At 36.8% G+C, this 20,843-nt stretch overlaps 1 protein-coding gene across 1 annotated transcript; it reads right to left on the minus strand.

Moving 5' to 3' along the window:
• Positions 1–3,753: 3,753 nt before the first annotated feature.
• Positions 3,754–4,680, minus strand: LOC123947963 (olfactory receptor 4P4-like). The gene has a single exon (XM_046014315.1). It carries the CDS (start codon positions 4,678–4,680, stop codon positions 3,754–3,756), a length of 927 nt encoding a protein of 308 aa, XP_045870271.1.
• Positions 4,681–20,843: the final 16,163 nt, after the last annotated feature.

Genomic DNA, 20,843 nt, shown 5'->3' on the forward strand with positions numbered 1-20,843 from the left:
AATAAATCCTACTTGATCATAGTGAATAATCCTTTTAGTACTGTTGAATCCTATTGGCTCATATTTTGGTGAGCATTTTTGCGTCTGTGTTCATCAAGGATATTGGTCTGTAGTTCTCTTTTTTGGTGGGATCCTTGTCTGGTTTTTGGATCAGGTGATGCTGTCCTCATAAAATGAGTTTGGAAGTTTTCCTTCCATTTCTATTTTTTGGAAGAGTTTCAGGAAATAGGAATTAGTTCTTCTTTAAATGTTTGGTAGAATTCCACTGGGAAGCCGTCTGGCCCTGGGCTTTTGTTTGTTTGGAGATTTTTGATGACTGTTTCAATCTCCTTACTGGTTATGGGCCTGTTCAGGTTTTCTATTTCTTCCTGGTTCAGTTGTGGTAGTTGATATGTCTCTAGGAATGCATCCATTTCTTCCAGATTGTCAAATTTGTTGGCATAGAGTTGCTCATAGTATGTTCTTATAATTGTCTGTATTTCTTTGGTGTTAGTTGTGATCTCTCCTCTTTCATTCATGATTTTATTTATTTGGGTTCTTTCTCTTCTTTTTGATGAGTTTGGCCAGGGGTTTATCAACCTTATTGATTTATGTTTTCTTACACTGCTCAGTTTAATATGTAAGAATAGTTTTCATGTTCCTCTGTATGTCACTGCCTTTTTCATTTAAACATATTGAGGAGAAAAACATTTGTCACATGTCAGAGTCTCTAGAATTTCACCATGTTTATGATAAGTCAGCAGGAACACGTCATTTTGACAGTTTCAATATATCCACATCTTTCATAATGACAATTTTCATTTTGAGGTATAATGTAACATCATTACTTTATTCAAATCTTCAAAATACTGTTTATTTTACATTTCAGTATTCAAAAAGTCCACCAGCCAAGTGCACCGGAGTATAAAGGGAGATAGACAATGCTGAACTTTCATAACAGCCAATGACACCACATGTCCAGAAGATAAACTTTCAATTTCAGCAAAGACTAGGATTATTTTTTGTTTCATGCCTGTGGAGCCTCACATCTGAACCTGCCCTAGATCAGCTGAACCCCACCTTTCGCAGACATCTGAGCAAAAATGTAGTGTTCTTTGTATAAGCTGCAAATACTGAAGTAGCTTGTTACACAGCATTATTGAGCTGCCTGATCCAAGAATAGCATGCTCAGACTGTAGAAGTGGGGACTGAGGCATACTCTTGAGTCAACAAAACCTCCAATATGTTTAGTGTAAAGTTCCTTGAAAGGAGCAGTATAATGAAAGGAGAGATAATGGGCATGTGGGACAGCACCTAACCTTGGGTATATACATAAAGGTCAAATTCTAAATACCTTAGCATGCAGCCAACCTCCCTCTTCACTATTTCATCCATGGATAACACACCGGAAAAGAAGGACATATTTATTACTCTTGGGTATGTTCCTTTTCACCCTTCCTTTGTTTCTAAATTATAAGAAGACTGAACAAAAGACACATAAGAGCCAGGTTCACATGGACTCTGAAAGCCTGTCTTCCTGGGGAAAAGCCAAGCAAATTTGTTACAATAAGCAAATTTCATCAATGGATTAAATGAAACCAGAGAATGTAGCTTACATATGCATCAATAATAGGCTAATTAAAAACAAACAAACAAAAACAAAACCACCAGAATTAGGCAAGAGCCCATGCAGCTATAGACATTACTGGTGACCCTCACATCTCTGAATTGGAGAATCCCACCAGGACATAATTACCACCAGATCAACATCAAAACAAAATCCTGATTTAATCTGCTATTGTCTTTCTTATCTCCTTTTCTATATACTTCATTATTTTTTGGCCTCCCCTTATGTTCTAAGTCTCCTAACTTGCAGACAGTACACATGTATGGGTCCTTTGGGAAGAGAAAATCTATTGCTGAAATCATCATCAACTATGGCTAATTTCTGTAAATGCACTTCTTATCTTAAAACCCAGATTCCTGGGCACCTGGGTGGCTCAGTGGGTTAAAGCCTCTGCCTTTGGCTCAGGTCATGATCCCAGGGTCCTGGTATCAAACCCCGCATTGGGCTCTCTGCTCCGCAGGGAGCCTGCTTCCTCCTCTCTCTCTGCCTGCCTCTCTGTCTAGTTGTGATTTCTCTCTGTCAAATAAATAAAATATTAAAAAAAAAAACCAGATTCCTGCAGAGTCATAAATTCAGAGAATAAATCGATGGTCCCCAGAAGGAAGGTGGGCACAATGGGTGAAGAAAAGTAGAAGAGACAGGTTTCCAGTTATGGAATGAATAAGTCTCGGTAATAAAAGGCATCGTGTAGTGAACATAGCACAGATGGTACTTACACTTGCGATGAGCACAGCAAAACACAGATATTTGTGGAATTACTAGGCTGTGGTCCTGAAAGTAAGGCAACACTGTGTATCGACTATACTCCAAAACAAAAACCAAAACCAGATTTCTGTTGCACAAAGGACAATTTCTTCAAGTAAATACAGCACAATTTCTTTGTGGGGACTGTGGTAAAGAGAATGGAGCACCAGAAAATAACAAGCCTGTGCTGCCAAGTCTGTGCCACTAGTATAAGGGCCTGCCTGAGTGGAATGGAGATGGTTGTAGATAGTGTAAATGGTGGGGAAAAATGTCTAAATATGCTGCTTGCATAAAGAGCAGTGAGGGTTAACAAAATGCACCCCAACCATTTAAACGTCCATCTATTCAGCTAGGTGCCTACTTATATTTTTTCCTTTAAAATTTTTATTTATTTATTTATTTGAGAGAAAGAAAGAGCAGGAGCCAGGGAGGGGGAAGGGGAGAGGAAGAGGGACAAGCAGACCCACTGAACAGGGAGTAGGTTACAGGTTAAATCCCAGGACCCTGAGATCAGGATCTGAGCCAACGTCAGATGCTTTAATGGTTGGTTAACCATTTAATCTACTGAGCAATCCAGACACACTAAGCTATGTGGCTTCTTAAACTCAGGATCCTTTACAGAATGGGAGATTTTCCACTTTGCACATTTACAAAAAACATCAATTTATATATTCATGAGGGATTGTTAAATGAGGTTATAAATGAGGTTATAAATACATCGTGGAATTAAGGGATTGAAAAGTGATGTTCATTATCTAATTTGAAACTTGTAATTTCTGGAATACACCATCATAGGGTATTAAGAGTTAATGTTAATAACATCTACAAGGACAGTGTGAATAGGGTAACTCCATTGCATTACATTTTTTTAGCAGCAGTGTTTATGTAAAAAGAGTTAAAAATATAAAAATATATAATATAAAAATATAAAAATATATAAAAAACACATAAATTTTTAGGCATTGCTTCTTTATTTTATTGCAGTGGACACCACTGAAAAATTGAGTGCTTAGGACCTCTTTCTCTCTCTCCATAAGCGGTCTCTTAATAATCTGTTTCCTAAAGCAGAGCATAACTGTCAAACCCTGCAATGTTTACAGTGTGCCCTGATAAAAGTGCTATGTCCACTATGTCTAGGATCATGAAGGACAGAATGTTCCAGAATACCAAACATAGGTACCACAATATCAAAGCTGGAAGGGACCTGGAACTCATGGGATTTGTTCCCCTTATACTGGGTCACAAAACTAAAGAAACAGAAAGAGGTAGTTGAGGGGCCTTTTCCCTTCACATCTTACAACTTTTGATGCCAGCACACCACCTCTCTGTACTTGCTGCATTTGTTGACATTAGGATCCTGTGGATAGAATGAGACCCAGCCAAGGGTTTGAACTACAGAGACTTCATTTCCCTTCACACCGTGTGTCTCGGCACCACATTTTCCTCATGGCATTCTTCATGTCTGTGTTTCTCAGCGTGTAGATGAAAGGGTTGAACATGGGAGCAAACATGGTGTAAAATAGGGCAAAAACTTTGTCGTTACTGACAGAATCAGCTGTGGGGACATACGTGAAGATGAGGGGCAGGAAGAACAGGAACACAACAGTGATGTGTGAGCCACAGGTGGAGAGGGCTTTGCGGCAGCTCTGGGATGAGCGTGTCCTCAGAGTGGACAGGATGATGATGTAAGAAATTACCAAGGCAACAAAGGTCACAACGGATATCATTCCTGTGGTGGTAATGACCACAATAACCAACAGACTAGTGTCTGTGCAGGCCAGCTTCAGCAAGGGGAAAATATCACATAAATAGTGGTCTATTTCATTGGGGCCACAGAAGGGAAGATCAATAATAATCAATACCTGCAGGATTGAATGGAGAAATGCTCCAAGAATTGAGGCCATCAAAAGGACATAGCACACCCGTCTGTTCATGATGACCATATAGTGAAGGGGTCTGCAGATGGCTGCATAACGGTCATAGGCCATGGCCACCAGGATGAACATCTCAGTGGCACCAAAGAAGTGGGCGTAAAACATCTGGGCCATGCAGCAGTCGTAGGAGATGGTCTTCTGCTCAGCCAATAGGTCTGTGATCAGTCTGGGAGCCACTGTGGAAGTGAAGCAGACGTCCATGAAAGACAGGTAGCTCAGGAAAAAGTACATGGGCTGTTCACGAAGGCGGCTGCCTCTGATGGTGAGAAGAATGAACAGGTTTCCTGACAGAATCACAATGTAGCAAAGTGAGAACACCACAAAGCAGGCAACCTTTGCATCCTCGTCACTAAAAAGTCCCAAGAGGATAAATTCTGTGATGTTTTCATGTCCCATTGCTTCTGTGGGTTTGATCATGTAGAGGAGAAGTTAATGTACTGAAAACAGTCAACTTCTAAAACTATAAAAGTCATTCATGTATTCAACATATACATATTGATAATTTATTATGATACAAATACCATAGTAAGTTCTAAGGGTACAGAAAGCAGTGTGCAAAATACACACAATCTACACCTTCTAACTAGATAAAGTTCATTAGAGTAGACATATACTAACAATAATAATACAAATAATTAATTAAAAATATAATAAATTCCAAAGTCTCACACTTAATATGAACAAGAAGATGAATAATTTAGGAGATGAAAATTTTTGTTTGTTTGTTTGTTTGTTTGTTTTAGTCAATTTTGAGGAACAATATCAGTAGTATACCTTGAGTGATTTTTTGAATCTCTGGTTCAAAACAACATTGAGGCTATCTGTTCTTCAAGGGCAGTCTTATCATTCTCAATTGTTCCCCAACTAAATTAGTGCTAAATCCTGGAAGTTCAGTAATGTCTTTAGACATCAGTGAGCTCATAATTTTATTCTTTTAAGATTTTATTTTTATTTGACAGAATGAGAGAGAGCACAGGCAGGGGGAGTGGGAAAGGGAGAAGGAGGCTCCCCACTGAGCAGGCAGCCCAATGTAGGGCTCCATACCAGGACCCTGGAATCATGCCCCAAGCCAGAGGCAGCTGCTTAACCAACTGAGCCACCCTGGTGCCCTGAGTTACTAGCTTTAAATGTTAGATCTCTAGGTGCCAATTTCAGAAAGTGCTTTTACCACCTTTTCATGAACATTGGGCAATGGTCAGATCTTTGGGGAAAAGTGTTGCTGTACTGTACAGGGTTATAGCATATTTGTGGCTTCCTATAACTGACTTCATTTCCCCGTTCACTTTCCAGCCTAACCCGGGAGTTTTCATCCCTTCATGTCTGTCCCACCTTCTGGTACTTCCCAGTAGGACAGCATCCTTGGAGGGGCAAATTGCCTCCAAAGATTCTTTTTCACTAGATCTGCTATCCCACCTTTTATTTCTTTGAATTGAGCCACATTCTTGACTTAACAGGCTCATGATAGGCACATGGATCCCAATCCTGAAATATTTTAATTAAAAAGGACATGCTTTTTGGTGCAAAGTATTAAACTGTACCTCTTACTTTACTTTGGCAAAAAAAAAAATGTATCACAAAACTGTTAAACTCAGGGCACCTGAGTGACTCAGTGGGTTAAAGCCTCTGTTCAGTTCAGGTCATGATCCCAGGGTTCTGGGAACAAGCTCCATATTAGGCTCTCTACTCAGTGGAGAGCTGGCTTCCCCCTCTCTCTCTGCCTGCCTCTCTGCCTACTTGTGATCTCGGTCTGTCAAATAAACAAATAAAATCTTAAAAAAAAAACAACTGTTAAACTCATTGCCCAAGTGGACAAAACATTAACTCCACACACTGATAAAATGTACCAGCCTGTTCTGAAAGGTTATTACAGCAACAGAACAATGCTTTTTAGAAAAATCCACATTGAGCATACAAGCATATTTTTAATAGGGTTTTAGGGAGTTTGTGGGCTTTTTGTGTTGAATTCCATCCATGAACTACACATTAACAAACGATAGCCTAATTTCTCGCAAAAATCTCTGAAAATATGACTGTCACATAAGCAAAACCAGTAATAGTAATTCTGGATTATGTTTTTTTTTTTTAAATAAGCAGTTCAAGATCATTTTATCTGTGAGTTATCTATTCTGTCCTTAAAAATAGAATTCCCTCATTGAATACAGAATTGTATTAAAATATATAGAAAGATTGTAACAAGTTATAAGATTATACCATGTTTATAGTTAGGAAAGGTCACTATAAGAAAGATGTCAATTCTTCACAAATTAATCAATACATGCAATAATTAAAACAAAAGTTCTGACAAACTTTTTCATGAAAAGCTGATTCCAAAATTCAGAAAGAATTAAAACACAGAGTAGTTAAGCTGACTTTTTCAAAGGAAGAACAAATAGATATACCTTCCAGATTTGAAGTACCTTATCAAGATATGGCAATTAAAACATTGTGGGTATGGGTGCTTGGGTGGCTCATTAAGTTGAGTGTCCAACTCTTGATTTTGGCTCATGCCATGCTGCCAGGGTGGTGAGATCAAGGCCCATGTTTGAATTTACATTCAAGAGAGTCTGACATTCTCTCTCCCTCTCCATCTCCCTTTACCCCTCTTGCTCTTGCTCTCTCTATTTCCCAAAAACAAATAAATATCAAAAACACAGTTCTATGTAAAGACATTGCTGAGTTTAAAGATAATCAATAATTAACACATATATATGGGAATTTATTTCATATTTAAGTTGAAATTTATATTGATATGAACTCTACATAATTCAAATTGAGGTGAATTTTAGTAGCTGATGTTAAGAATTTGAATCTTCATCTGAATATAATATACCTCACAAGGTACAAAACATTATGATCCATATGGGTGAAATATACAAATGTATGGAACAAAAGTATAAAAAGTTTTTAGAAATAATGATAATGGGTTTCTTTCTTATGTAGGAATATTTTTAAAACAAACACAAAAGGAAAATTCAAAAAAGGATGTAAAATCTATTTTTAAACCTTCTATATGACACAACTTCATATACATCAAACATTTTTTATAAGTGGCAAATGGGAATAAATATTTATAAATCCTATAAAATCAATCACATAAGACAAATAGCCCAATTTTCTAAAAAAGCAAAGTACTTGGCAAGGCAATGCACAGAAAGGAAATCAGAACTGTCCAAAAGCATATATAAAACTATTCAACATCATTAGAATCATTGAAATGTAGATTCAACAAGAATGAGCTACTATAGTCCCACTCATCAACTTCATACAAATAAAATTTAAAAGGCTGTCCATTGGGAACCTGGGTGGCTCAGTCACTTAATTGTCTGCCTTCAGATCAGGTCATGATCCCAGGGTCCTGGGATTGAGCCCATGTCCAGCTCCCTGCTAAGCGGGCAGTCTGTTTCTCCCTCTGCCACTCTCCCTGGCTTGTGCTCTCTCTCTTGCTTGCTCACCCTCTTTCTCTCTCAAATATATAAATAAAATCTTTGAAAAGTAAACAAAAAATAAAAATAAATTTAACAAGTTTGTCCATTAAAATTTTAATGAGTGGCCCAACAAAACTACTTCAGAGAACATACAAAAGGATATTCTTCACAGAGTCTTTCAAATTTGGAAACTAGAAGTGATCTAAAACCTGACCATAGAATGGAAATAAGGGATGGTATCTTACCATTACAGAAAACTAGACAAATTTAATGTTTGATCCTTGTGAAACCTATACCATGATAGAAAACACTAAGACACACTTTAATATGGAAAAAATAATAAAGTGCCCCAAAATAGTCACAATATGAAAACATGCATGTTAAAAAAAATCACAGCCACAGAATATCATGTAGTTTCTATGAGAACCTCTGTTTTTATAAATTAATAGAAAAAAGTGTGGAAGGAAGGATTTACTTCTCAGAAATAGAGGAGGTGATGGCCAAAGTAGATTCTAGGGTTATTCAATATTTTAAATTCTGTATGTAAGAGATTCTATTTCATTATTACTTCTTTAATTAAAGTTAATTTTAAAAGCCATCATTTTATAGTACATTTTAAGAGGAACACGACACACAAAAAATGAAAGGAGACACAATAAAAAGTGAACCTTTATGGGAATCAGTAAAATTAAATACCTTTTTTTTAATCACTAATTACTAGGTTGTTTCCTCCATGACTTTATCAAGTTTAGACATAGATGCTCTTCCTCAAGCACCATATGTCATCACCTGTCATAAAAATGTAAATATAACTAGACAGGTACATAAACCCAACTCCCACACACCTTCACAAGAACATATTTGATATAAGGAAACACAACTATATCTGTAGCTCTTTTAAACCTCTATCTGGATTTGGTCTTTATTTCAGCACTAGCACATCTAGCTCTACTTTTTATAACCCTGATAGGATTTAAAGAAACTTCAAGGCGATTGATTAAATATCTAGCTGTTATTACTGAGGACTCAAGTTCATAATTTGCTCTTTTCATGGTTCCTTGTTTTGCTGAGCCAACTCTAACTCTTATTTTTGTTTTAACAGAAGGAAACAACAAATCTGCAACACAGATTGCTGCATACCAGGATATGTTGTGCAAAAGGTTAACAACCTCTCGTATGTATGGAATGAGTAGAAATGCTGTCATTTTCAAACTTCTGATTACCTACAATCTTCATTTCTGCTGCAACAAGTTCATTAAGGAAATCTACACCAGACAGCATCATCAAAGGGGCTTCAGGACACTGATGTTCACTCTGCCTTACCACAACTTTCATAAAAGCATTAAAAGGGAGGGAAACAAATAACCCCTGATTTTCAGGATCATCTTGGTGTCCTTAGTCTCAAAGAAAATATTTCTTAGGACACAACACTGACTGGTTCATCTTCAATTCCTTAAGTGAAATTGGCAACTGTGTTTGCAAGAGAGACAGGTTATCATGGTGGTAGAGAGTGCTTGAATTTAGCTGAATTCATTCCAATATATGGTCCACTAAACCTGAATAATCTTAGGCAAGTTATAAACCTTCTGAGTCTTGTTTCTTCATCTGTAAAACAGTGATAATAGTACTTATCACATAGGATTCTTGTGGGGATCAAATTAAAATATTCATTATAAAACAGTGAGCTACAGATATGTGCATATAATACATCATAAGAATAACTATGAACTCTTATTAATTTAAAAATGACTAATATTCTCTAAATGCTTCACAGTTTACAGGACAAAGGGAGCTCTGGGAACACATTTTCTTCAATGAGTTTAACCTACCACTGAATATAGATTTTTATAGAAGTTATAAAAGTATTTTGACAAGTAACCACTACTGAAAATCCCAAACTAATGACCAAGACTTGTGATAGGACACAGGATTTCCCATTTCACAGATGGAAGAACTGAAATCAAACTAAAAATTTATTCATGAAGACCTTCAAAAACCTACAAAAGATAATCTCTCTTATTTAGAGTAAGTGAAGCAAACACTTAAAGAAAATAAATATTTTATCCCTCTATTTTACTTAGGTCTTTTTCACATTTTCCGTAGGTTTTTTAAAAAAAATTAATATATATCAGATCTATCTTTGTTAGAGAAATAGTCATCAATTATATAAATTGAACTTCTCCACCTGTGGTCCCTGACATTTTCTTCCATATAACCCTTATTCATTTCAAATATCACGGATTATTGCTCAGTATTACAGACTCATGGGACAGTGAGGCAAGAAATGGAGGTTCTTGTCCTGATCTACCTCTCCCTGATTATGGTATTTAGGAAAAAGTTCCTCACATCTGCTTGGTATCTATTTCCTCTTAAGAAAATAGGAATTGTAGTTTTCATGGATCCTTCCTCTTGCAAAGAACTAATATTTTTTAATCAATTGATTTTCTAACTTATTTACCAGTTTATCAGAATTATCAATTAATTTTTCCATCATTTTCTTACACTCATTATTCTCTTTATTATATTGTTTATATTATTTTCTTTATATTATTTTCCAGACCTTTGTTTGGTTTTTTATCATTGCTTTTCTGTCCAAAGAAGAGTACACAACATTCCACAATTTCTCCTAGCCTCCTGATGTAACAACTAAAGAGTCCTATGTTTGAAACCAGGAGTTCAAAATAGCATTCTCATTTTTCATTTTTTACTACAACAGACTTTTTAAAGATGTTTTGTAAACTATTAAAATGCCAAATTGTTACATGAATTAGAAGCCTAAAATTTATGAAAGGAATCATTACCAAGAAGATATGTTTCTAGATTATTCATGCAAAACAAGCAAACAAACAATTACCTTAGAAAACAAGTGAAAAAAGATGGATGATTCTATAATTGCTCAAAGAGATGACTTAGGTGCAGGCAATCAAAAATAATAAAGGTAAGAATAAAGAAAAGATGGAGAAGGAAAAAAAAAGAACTCACATTTTTAGTATCAGCCAATTCCAATTAATAGTGAAAGGGATATCCTTGTCTTCTTGAACTCATGACAACAAATGAAAAAAAAAATTCTCCAAAATCAAAAGATAATAGATCTCTTAGGACAAAAAAAGGTAATGAAAAGAAGTCTCATACTTTGTAGATAGTTTTCAAATTATATTTAAAATGTAATGAATCACTGAATTCAACTCCTGAAATTAATATTACACTATACGTAAGGTAGCTGGAATATAAACAAAAACTTGAAATTACAAAAAATAAAAAAAGAAAAGAAAAGAAATATGTCTTAAAAACTAACTATGAATACTCAAATGAGAATGAGAAGTATATCATAAAACTGGAAGGAAAATCTCAACTGCATCTGGCCCTTTCTGTCTTGTCCTTTTTTCCCCTTTGGTGCAGTAATGAGCTTCAAGGTCTACTTCCCTAAATGTGCAGGGTTGAGGACTCTTGGAGAAGCTTAGAGGAACAGTCAGAAAGAGTATTTAAAGGCACTGGACCTGTCAATGGCAATCCCTATGGGAATGGAATTCTTAGATGAGGCTGGTAAAAATAAACTCGTGATTTTAATTTGCATTTGCTTTGGTTTTTCCATAACAAATTTCAAATTTGTTTCAAATATCAAATATATGATGTTAAACATTGAATACAGTTTCCATGGTCGGTGATAAAATTTTTAAAGTGTCCTTATTCTTCTCTACACAAGGAATAAACCCTAATGCATCCTGTATATTTACTACAGGGCTTCCACTGCTTCCACTATTGAGGCTAATTAGTTATTAATATTGAAGATATTTGGCTTTTTATGAAAATAATTAAGGTCAAACTCAAATGTCCCCATTCCCACAAAGCTTAGCCACATTATACTCCTTTCTGAAACCTAATGTCATGCCCCAATTTATCCCACTACATTCACAATACCTAATTTCACCATATCATTTGTTACCCTTTCATAGATAGTCTGAAGGTTTTTTGTTTGTTTGTTTTGTTTTGGCGGGTTTTGTGTGTCTTCTTTAAATATTGGTGTTCCCTCATTTTCTCAATAAACTATTAACTCAATGAAAATGTGCTCTATTAATTTGCAGACCTTATTTAATAATTTAAATTTTGATCATGGCAAGAGCAATAGCAGTAATTGAAAAGACATTCCAATGCCCTAACAATTGTGCTAAGGATTTTAAGGGGATTTTTAAAATATAATGCACATAATGACTACACGAGATGATATTTTTAATATTCCCCAGAGGCACAAAGAGATAATTGACAAGACTAGGCAGCTAATAACTAATATAGTAGAATTTAACCTTGCTAAATGCTTTATTGACCCTACAATGACTGTGACCAGTAATTCTACATTTTATACAGAATAAGGCCTTAATAAGTGTATCTGAATTTTTATTAAAATAATAAAATAGTTCAAAATCACACTTTAGAAAAGATACAAACATAGTGATCCAAAGGGGCACGTGTACCCGAATGTTTATGGCAGCAATGTCTACAATAGCCAGACTATGGAAAGAACCTAGATGTCCATCAACAGATGAATGGATAAAGAAGATGTGGTATATATACACAATGGAATACTATGCAGCCATCAAAAGAAATGAAATCATGCCATTTGCGACGACGTGGATGGAACTAGAGCGTATCATGCTTAGTGAAATAAGTCAATCGGAGAAAGACAACTATCATATGATCTCCCTGATATGAGGACATGGAGAAGCAACATGGGGGGGTAGGGGGATAGGAGAAGAATAAATGAAACAAGATGGGATTGGGAGGGAGACAAACCATAAATGACTCTTAATCTCACAAAACAAACTGGGGGTTGCTGGGGGGAGGTGGGATTGGGAGAGGGGGAGCAGGCTATGGACATTGGGGAGGGGAGGCGAACCATAAGAGACTATGGACTCTGAAAAACAACCTGAGGGTTTTGAAGGGTCAGGGGTGGGAGGTTGGGACAACCTGAGGGTTTTGAAGGGTCAGGGGTGGGAGGTTGGGGGAACAGGTGGTGGGTAATGGGGAGGGCACGTTTTGCATGGAGCACTGGGTGTTGTGCAAAAAGAATGAATACTGTTACACTGAAAAAATAAATAAAATGAAAAAAAAATCACACTTTAATTTTTGAACTGTAGTACTTAAGATACATACTTTTATTTTCCAATGTATACAGTCCACTTATAGTAGAACCTCAACTGCACCAACAAAATAAATTTCTAATTTTTATAGTTTTGATTTTAGGATGGCAAAGTTACATAAAATTTAAAGGATTTTTTTCATTTTTTACTGAAACACACTTATGAGTTAGTTTCACTGTCTAAGCAATTTAATGTCTGTGCTTTTGATGTTAGAAACACTGCAAGGAGGACTGATTATTTTTATGTGTACACAACATGTGACTGCATGTGAATGGGCACAGAAGATGGTAGAAGGATGCTCCATGGCAACAGTGTCAAAATCTAATTAGATATGCAGCTTAAGTATTTAGTAGAAGAGGCAGTTTTATGTGAGATGCATTTGCCAGATGTCCAGGATGATTCATGTTACCACCTCAGACGTTGAAGCCAGAGGGTTTGAGTTTTAATCCCATATGTACCTTTCATGGGGAATGTGGCTTCGGGTAAGAAACTTATCTCACTGGAATTTAGATTCTTCTCCTATAACTATAATTATTTTATCATACATTAGTGACACATAATCAATAGTATTATTATTAATAGTAGTAGTATTGTTATTATTAACTATTATTATTAGAAACTTTCTGACACAATTTATAAAGAAACTTGGAAATATCTCCAAGACAAAGCATCCCAAACACAATCTTTAGACTGAAGTCATTGATACTCAAGGACAAAATAAGACAACAGCTCACTGCACAAAACTCTGTGACACTGAAATATAAATTCCACACTCCAAGGTCTCATCCATGACACTGACATGTTCATGCATGCAGACAATTTGTTATAGCTGAACTGATTGTGTAAGCTGCTTGATGAAGATCATACATTTAGTTGGATTCAAGGGTTAAGTTAATATATAATGTTACTTATATTTCCTCCAAGACTTGATTTCACACCTAAGGGATTATCATATTTCCCACATAGATAACATTTGGAAGAGGATGCAAAAGTAGCATATTTCATAGGGATAGAACTATCCTCATTTTATAAATATTGACTTATGCATTCTTCAGTTCTTGGGTTAAAGCTATGATTTTTAAAACTCCTTTTACGCTGTGGTAGAAATAATTCTAAAATATCCCTCAGGATTTCCTGCCCTAGCCCCGGGGACTAGAAATATGATAATATAGCACATATTAATGTAGAATTACTTGTCTAAGGGGATTTCAACAATGTGATTAAAGTTACTGGCATGTTGACTTTGAGTTACATGTTTCAATCCTATCTAATCCCACAAGCTCTATAAAAGAAGATAATTTTTCCTGACTGGCAACAGAAAAGTAAGTAGGGCAGATTCAAAGTACAGTTAGACTAAAATGCACTACTCCTGACTTTGAAAATGAGAGGCCCCATGCAAAGCCCTCTGGGAGCTGAGAGCCGACCTTCCCCCCTTCCCCCTAACTGTCAACTAAGAAGTTTCTGAAGACAGGAGACCCCATCTTGAAGTTCCATGTTCCTTTTTAATGAATAAACTCTTGAAATAAGACAGAACACTAATTACTTTTACAAGAAATTACTCATAAAATCCAAAAGAACAACTATCAGTAGGATCATAATACTATTGAACTTCATGAGGACAGAAAAGTTAACTACTCCATACCAGGAATACATTTGTTTGACAGCATCAATATTATAATCAGTTAGATAGTAATTAAAAACAGAGTGCCTGGGTAGCTCAGTGGGTAAGGCCTTAGACTCTTGATTCACCTCAGGTCATGCTCTCAGGGCTGTAAGATCCAGCCCTGTGTTGGGTGTGGAGCCTGCTTGGGACTCTCTCCCTACCTCCTTCTCTGACAATCTCCACCTCCCTGAACTCTCTCTCAGAAAGAAAGAAAGAAAGAATTATGAAAGAGATAGTAATCAAGAGCAGTACCATTTGTCAGTGCCAAATAAAGTTGTTTGTTTGTTCTTTCTCTCTCCTCTTCTTTATCTAAATCATCTGATTACCCCTTTCTTCTCTCTCATAAAAAACCCTTTGCTTTCCCCACATAAGTGTGACACTTTTCCTGGTTACACCAAATCCATGCTCCCCAAATTTCAATTCTGAGACACCAAATGGTGTCCTGTATTCTTTTTCAGTCTCTCCTCCTTTTCTCACTTGAAACAGTGAGGGGGCATTGAAAAAAAAAACAAGATTTATTACTCCCAAGTCACAGAGGGTACATTACAGGCTTGGGGCCCCACAGTTTGATCAAAGGTACACAGAGTCAGGTAGAGACAGAAAGAGCTCGCCAGTCTAATGCTTTGTCTTTATTGGGATCAAGAGTAGGGTACCGAGTATTTGCAGGTTCACTACTTGTGAATTTAAAACATAAAATCCAGGAAGAAAAACACAGAGACACCAAATGATCAGTTAGAGGTCACCCAGGGCTTTCCAAAAGAGGGACTTCACTGGCCACAGTTAGGGCACTCTGACTCCTCACCTAGTTGTGTCCCTGACATTGTGTTCACTGCGGACGAGAGGTCTTTGAAATGGATGCCCCAGCCATCAAAGCTTAATGTTACTACTTTGAATTATAATAAAAAAAAAAAGAAGCTTCTTGGCCAATTTGGATGCCTTTAATTTCTTTTTGTTGTCTGATTGCTGAGGCTAAGAATTCTAGTACTATGTTGAATAGCAGTGGTGATAATGGACATCCCTGCCCTGTTCCTGACCTTAACGGAAAAGCTTTCAGTTTTTCTCCATTGAGAATGATATTTGCGGTGGGTTTTTCATATATGGCTTTGATAATAGAGAGGTATGTGCCCTCTATCCCTACACTTTGAAGAGTTTTGATCAGGAAGGGATGCTGTACTTTGTCAAATGCTTTTTCAGCATCTATGGAGAGTATCATATGGTTCTTGTTCTTTCTTTTATTAATGTGTTCTATCACAATGATTGATTTGCAGATGTTGAACCAACCCTGAAGCCCTGGAATAAATCCCACTTGATCATAGTGAATAATCCTTTTAATGTACTGTTGAATCCTATTGGCTCATATTTTGGTGAGCATTTTTGCGTCTGTGTTCATCAAGGATATTGGTCTGTAGTTCTCTTTTTTGGTGGGATCCCTGTCTGGTTTTGGGATCAAGGTGATGCTGTCCTCATAAAATGAGTTTGGAAGTTTTCCTTCCATTTCTAGTTTCTGGAACAGTTTCAGGAGAATAGGAATTAGTCCTTCTTTAAATGTTTGGTAGAAGTCAAACTATCACTCTTCGCAGATGATATGATACTATATGTGGAAAACCCAAAAGACTCCACTCCAAAACGGCTGGAACTTGTACAGGAATTCAGTAAAGGGTCAGGATATAAAATCAATGCACATAAATCAGTTGCATTTCTGTACACTAACAACAAGACAGAAGAAAGAGAAATTAAGGAGTCAATCCCACTTACAATTGCAACCAAAACTATAAGATACCTAGGAATAAACCTAACCAAGGAGGCTAAGAATCTATACGCAGAAAATTATAAAGTACTCATGAAAGAAATTGAGAAAGACAAAAGAAATGGAAAAATGTTCCATGCTCCTGGATTGGAAGAATAAATATTGTGAAAATGTCTATGCTACCTAAAGCAATCTACACATTTAATGCAATCCCTATCAAAATTCCATCCATTTTTTTCAAAGAAAGGGAACAAATAATCCTAAAATTTATATGGAACCAGAAAAGACCTCGAATAGCCAAAGGAATATTGAAAAAGAAAGCCAAAGTTGGTGGCATCACAATTCCGGACTTCAAGCTCTATTACAATGCTGTCATCATCAAGACAGCATGGTACTGGCACAAAAACAGACACATAGATCAGTGGAAGAGAATAGAGAGCCCAGAAATAGACCCTCAACTCTATGGTCAACTAATCTTCAACAAAGCAGGAAAGAATGTCCAATGGAAAAAAGACAGCCTCTTCAATAAATGGTGCTGGGAAAATTGGACAGCCACAAGCAGAAAAATGAAATTGGACCACTTCCTTATACCACACACGAAAATAGACTCAAAATGGATGAAGGACCTCAATGTGAGAAAGGAATCCATCAAAATCCTTGAGGAGAACGCAGGCAGCAACCTCTTCGACCTCAGCCACAGCAACATCTTCCTAGGAACAACGGCAAAGGCAAGGGAAGCAAGGGCAAAAATGAACTATTGGGATTTCATCAAGTTCAAAACCTTCTGCACAGCAAAGGAGACAGTTAACAAAACCAAAAGACAACTGACAGAATGGGAGAAGATATTTGCAAATGACATATCAGATAAAGGGCTAGTATCCAAAATCTATAAGGAACTTAGCAAACTCAACACCCAAAGAACAAACAATCCAATCAAGAAATGGGCAGAGGACATGAACAGACATTTCTGCAAAGAAGACATCCAGATGGCCAACAGACACATGAAAAAGTGCTCCACGTCACTCGGCATCAGGGAAATACAAATCAAAACCACAATGAGATATCACCTCACACCAGTCAGAATGGCTAAAATTAACAAGTCAGGAAATGACAGATGCTGGCGAGGATGTGGAGAAAGGGGAACCCTCCTCCACTGTTGGTGGGAATGCAAGCTGGTGCAAACACTCTGGAAAACAGCATGGAGGTTCCTCAAGATGTTGAAAATAGAACTACCCTATGACCCAGCAATTGCACTACTGGGTATTTACGCTAAAGATACAAACATAGTGATCCGAAGGGGCACATGTACCCGAATGTTTATAGCAGCAATTTCTACAATAGCTAAACTATGGTAAGAACCTAGATGTCCATCAACAGATGAATGGGTAAAGAAGATGTGGTATATATACACAATGGAATACTATGCAGCCATCAAAAGAAATGAAATCTTGCCATTTGCGACGACATGGATGGAACTAGAGGGTATCGTGCTTAGTGAAATAAGTCAATCGGAGAAAGACAACTATCATATGATCTCCCTGATATGAGGACGTGGAGATGCAACATGGGGGGTTAGGGGGATAGGAGAAAAATAAATGAAACAAGATGGATTGGGAAGGAGACAAACCATAAATGACTCTTAATCTCACAAAATAAACTGGGGGTTGCTGGGGGGAGGTGGTTTGGGAGAGGGGGAGGGGGTTATGGACATTGAGGAGGGTATGTGCTATCGTGAGTGCTGTGAAGTGTGTAAACCTGGCTATTCACAGACCTGTACCTCTGGGGATTAAAATAAATTATATGTTTATAAAAAATAAAATTGGAGGGGGAGGCGAACCATAAGAGAGGTTCGCCTTCAAAACCAGAGGGTTTTGAAGGGTCAGGGGTGGGAGGTTGGGGGAACAGGTGGTGGGTAATAGGGAGGGCACGTTTTGCATGGAGCACTGGGTGTTGTGCAAAATCAATGAATACTGTTACGCTGAAAAAATAAAAAAAAAATAATTACCAAAAAAAAAAAAAGAAGAAGAAGAAGCTAGGACTCCTGGGAGGCTCAGTTAGTTAAGTGTCTGCCTTCGACTCAGGTCATGATCCCAGGGTCCTTGATCCAGCCCTTCATCAGGCTCCTTGCTCAGAGGGAAGTCTGCTTCTCCCTCTGCCTGCAGCTCCTCTACTTGTGCTCTCTCTCTCACTTTCTCTCTCATAAACAAAATCTTTAAAAAATTTTTAAAAGTGTAATTGTCAGGCACATACACTATTCCTAATAGGGTCACATTGTGAAAATTAAGATTCCAAAATATTCTTTCCTTAAGGGACACAATTCAACTCCTAACATCAACTTTCAATTCCTAATTAATTATTTCATCTCAAAAGATTCTATGTTCAGACATATGCATTTTTTAAAAAGATTTTATTTATTCATTTGACAGACAGAGACCACAAGTAGGCAGAGAAGCAGAGAGAGTGGGGGAAGAAGTCTCCCTGATGAGCAGAGAGCCTGATGCATTGCTCAATCCCAGGACCCTGAGATCATTGCCCGAGCTGAAGGCAGATGCTTAAACCAGTGAGCCACGCAGGCACCCCTGCATTTTTAACCATAAATTTTTTTTTGATTATTACATGCAGCAGGAGGCAAAATTATTTAAAGTCAGTATATTTTTACATAGGGAATCTCACATATTATTATTTTCACGGCCCACCAAGGTTGCCTTAGTTCCTCCAATGTTTGAATCCAAATTTATCTTTAAGATAGCCTTTTTAAAAAGAATATCCACTTTTTTAAAAATTGAAATAGCTTGTGTAAATTTATGTTGTACAACATGTTGATCTGATACATTATAATATTGTAGTATGATTGCCATTAAGAAAAATAAGAACTTGCAAGCTGTCTTGAGATCAGTGTAGTATGAGTAATAGAAGTTACACCATTCTGCAATGCAAATGCGGAAGTGTTCAAGAGCACTTGTAATAAAGATGTTTCAAATAATGCCAAGAAGCATAAAAATATAGATGATTATATATATATATATGTATATATATATATATATATATATACACACATATACATATATATACCCTATGTTCAACCTTGTTTTCATGTCATTTCAATTCCTTCAGTTGGGCTTATTTTCTCTGAATATTTTATGTGAATATGGACATACTGATGACTTCCTGATGGGATGCTTTTCTGCCTAGAAATTTTGGATCTAATTATTTCAAGCAATTTACATTAGGATCTTCTGAATAAGAATTGAGTTTAAATCATATCCACTCCTAAACTAGCAAACCCAAGAATATTACAGATTTTGAAGACATGCCAATACATAAGATTTAAAAAAAAAAAAAATGGACAACCAGATCTTTCATACTTTTGGCAACTCCCTCTTACAGTTCTTTCCACAGACCTAACAAATTGTTCTCTGAGTAAAGCAAACAACATAGTTATTCAATGAATCATCTCCAGTGATATGGGTCTGCAGAAAGGTTGATCAGGATAGACCTCAACTTCAAACTTCTATTTTACCACATTGAAAACACCCCATCATTAAGTGTTCCCCGAGTTCACACTTGTACATCGTGGCCATAGAACCCTACAGTTCTCTCATTTATGACATGTCTTCATAGAGCGAGATTGGACTTTCCTGCTTGGCCTTCCTTTGTGAAGTGCATCTGGTTAGATGTTTGGAAGCAATGAAGGGTGTGGGAGGAATCTCAGGAAGAAACCAAATATCATTGTCTGACAGCTTGTTCAAATGAGATGATCACAAGGTGTCTTGGCAAGGGAAGACTGTTGTTGACATCTTTTAAGGGAGAGTTACTTATGACAACTACAAGTTTGCAAGCTCATCTGTGAATTCATGGTTCTCTCTCTTACCCACACAAAATGTCTACTTTACATATCAGAGTCCTACTCTTTTCCTATCAAGACACTGACATTAAAAAAAAACAAAAACAAAAACAAAAAATAAATAAATAAAAAATCCTGGTGAGGTTGCACATTCTATTATGTTGGCAGTTCCACTATTTTTATCACAAAATTCTGAACTGAAATTAGACCATAATCTCTATTGACAACAGACATGGTAACAGCAACCACAGGAACTCCATATCAGAAGCATATCTAGGAGATATTTTTAATATAATGTCTCAGGGGAGGTACCTAAATGAGATCCAACATACGCTCCTTTTCATATATGCCTTGTCTTGAAATAGAAGAGGGCATCAACTAAAACTTTGCCAACTAAGATCTACTAAAGTGTGACCTTTGCAAGAGGAAAATCAGCAACTATGATCAATGATAAACTGCTTAAGATGAATAAATTCTGAATCTGAAAAAAAATTGATGCTTGTATGTCATTAGTGTTCATTGTGTCATTCACAACATTCCATTCCCACAGAGAGAAATAGATGATTTTTTTCAAGATAAGAAGTTCTTTTTTCCTCCTTTTTAATTTTTATTTTAAGTAGGTTCCGGGGGCACCTGGGTGGCTCGGTGGGTTAAGGCCTCTGCCTTCGGCTCAGGTCATGATCTCAGGTCCTGGGATCGAGCCCCGCATCGGGCTCTCTGCTCAATGTGGAGCCTGCTTCCCTTC

Source organism: Meles meles, chromosome 8 (assembly GCF_922984935.1).
Source record: "Meles meles chromosome 8, mMelMel3.1 paternal haplotype, whole genome shotgun sequence".
Classification (NCBI taxonomy): Eukaryota; Metazoa; Chordata; class Mammalia; order Carnivora; family Mustelidae; genus Meles; species Meles meles.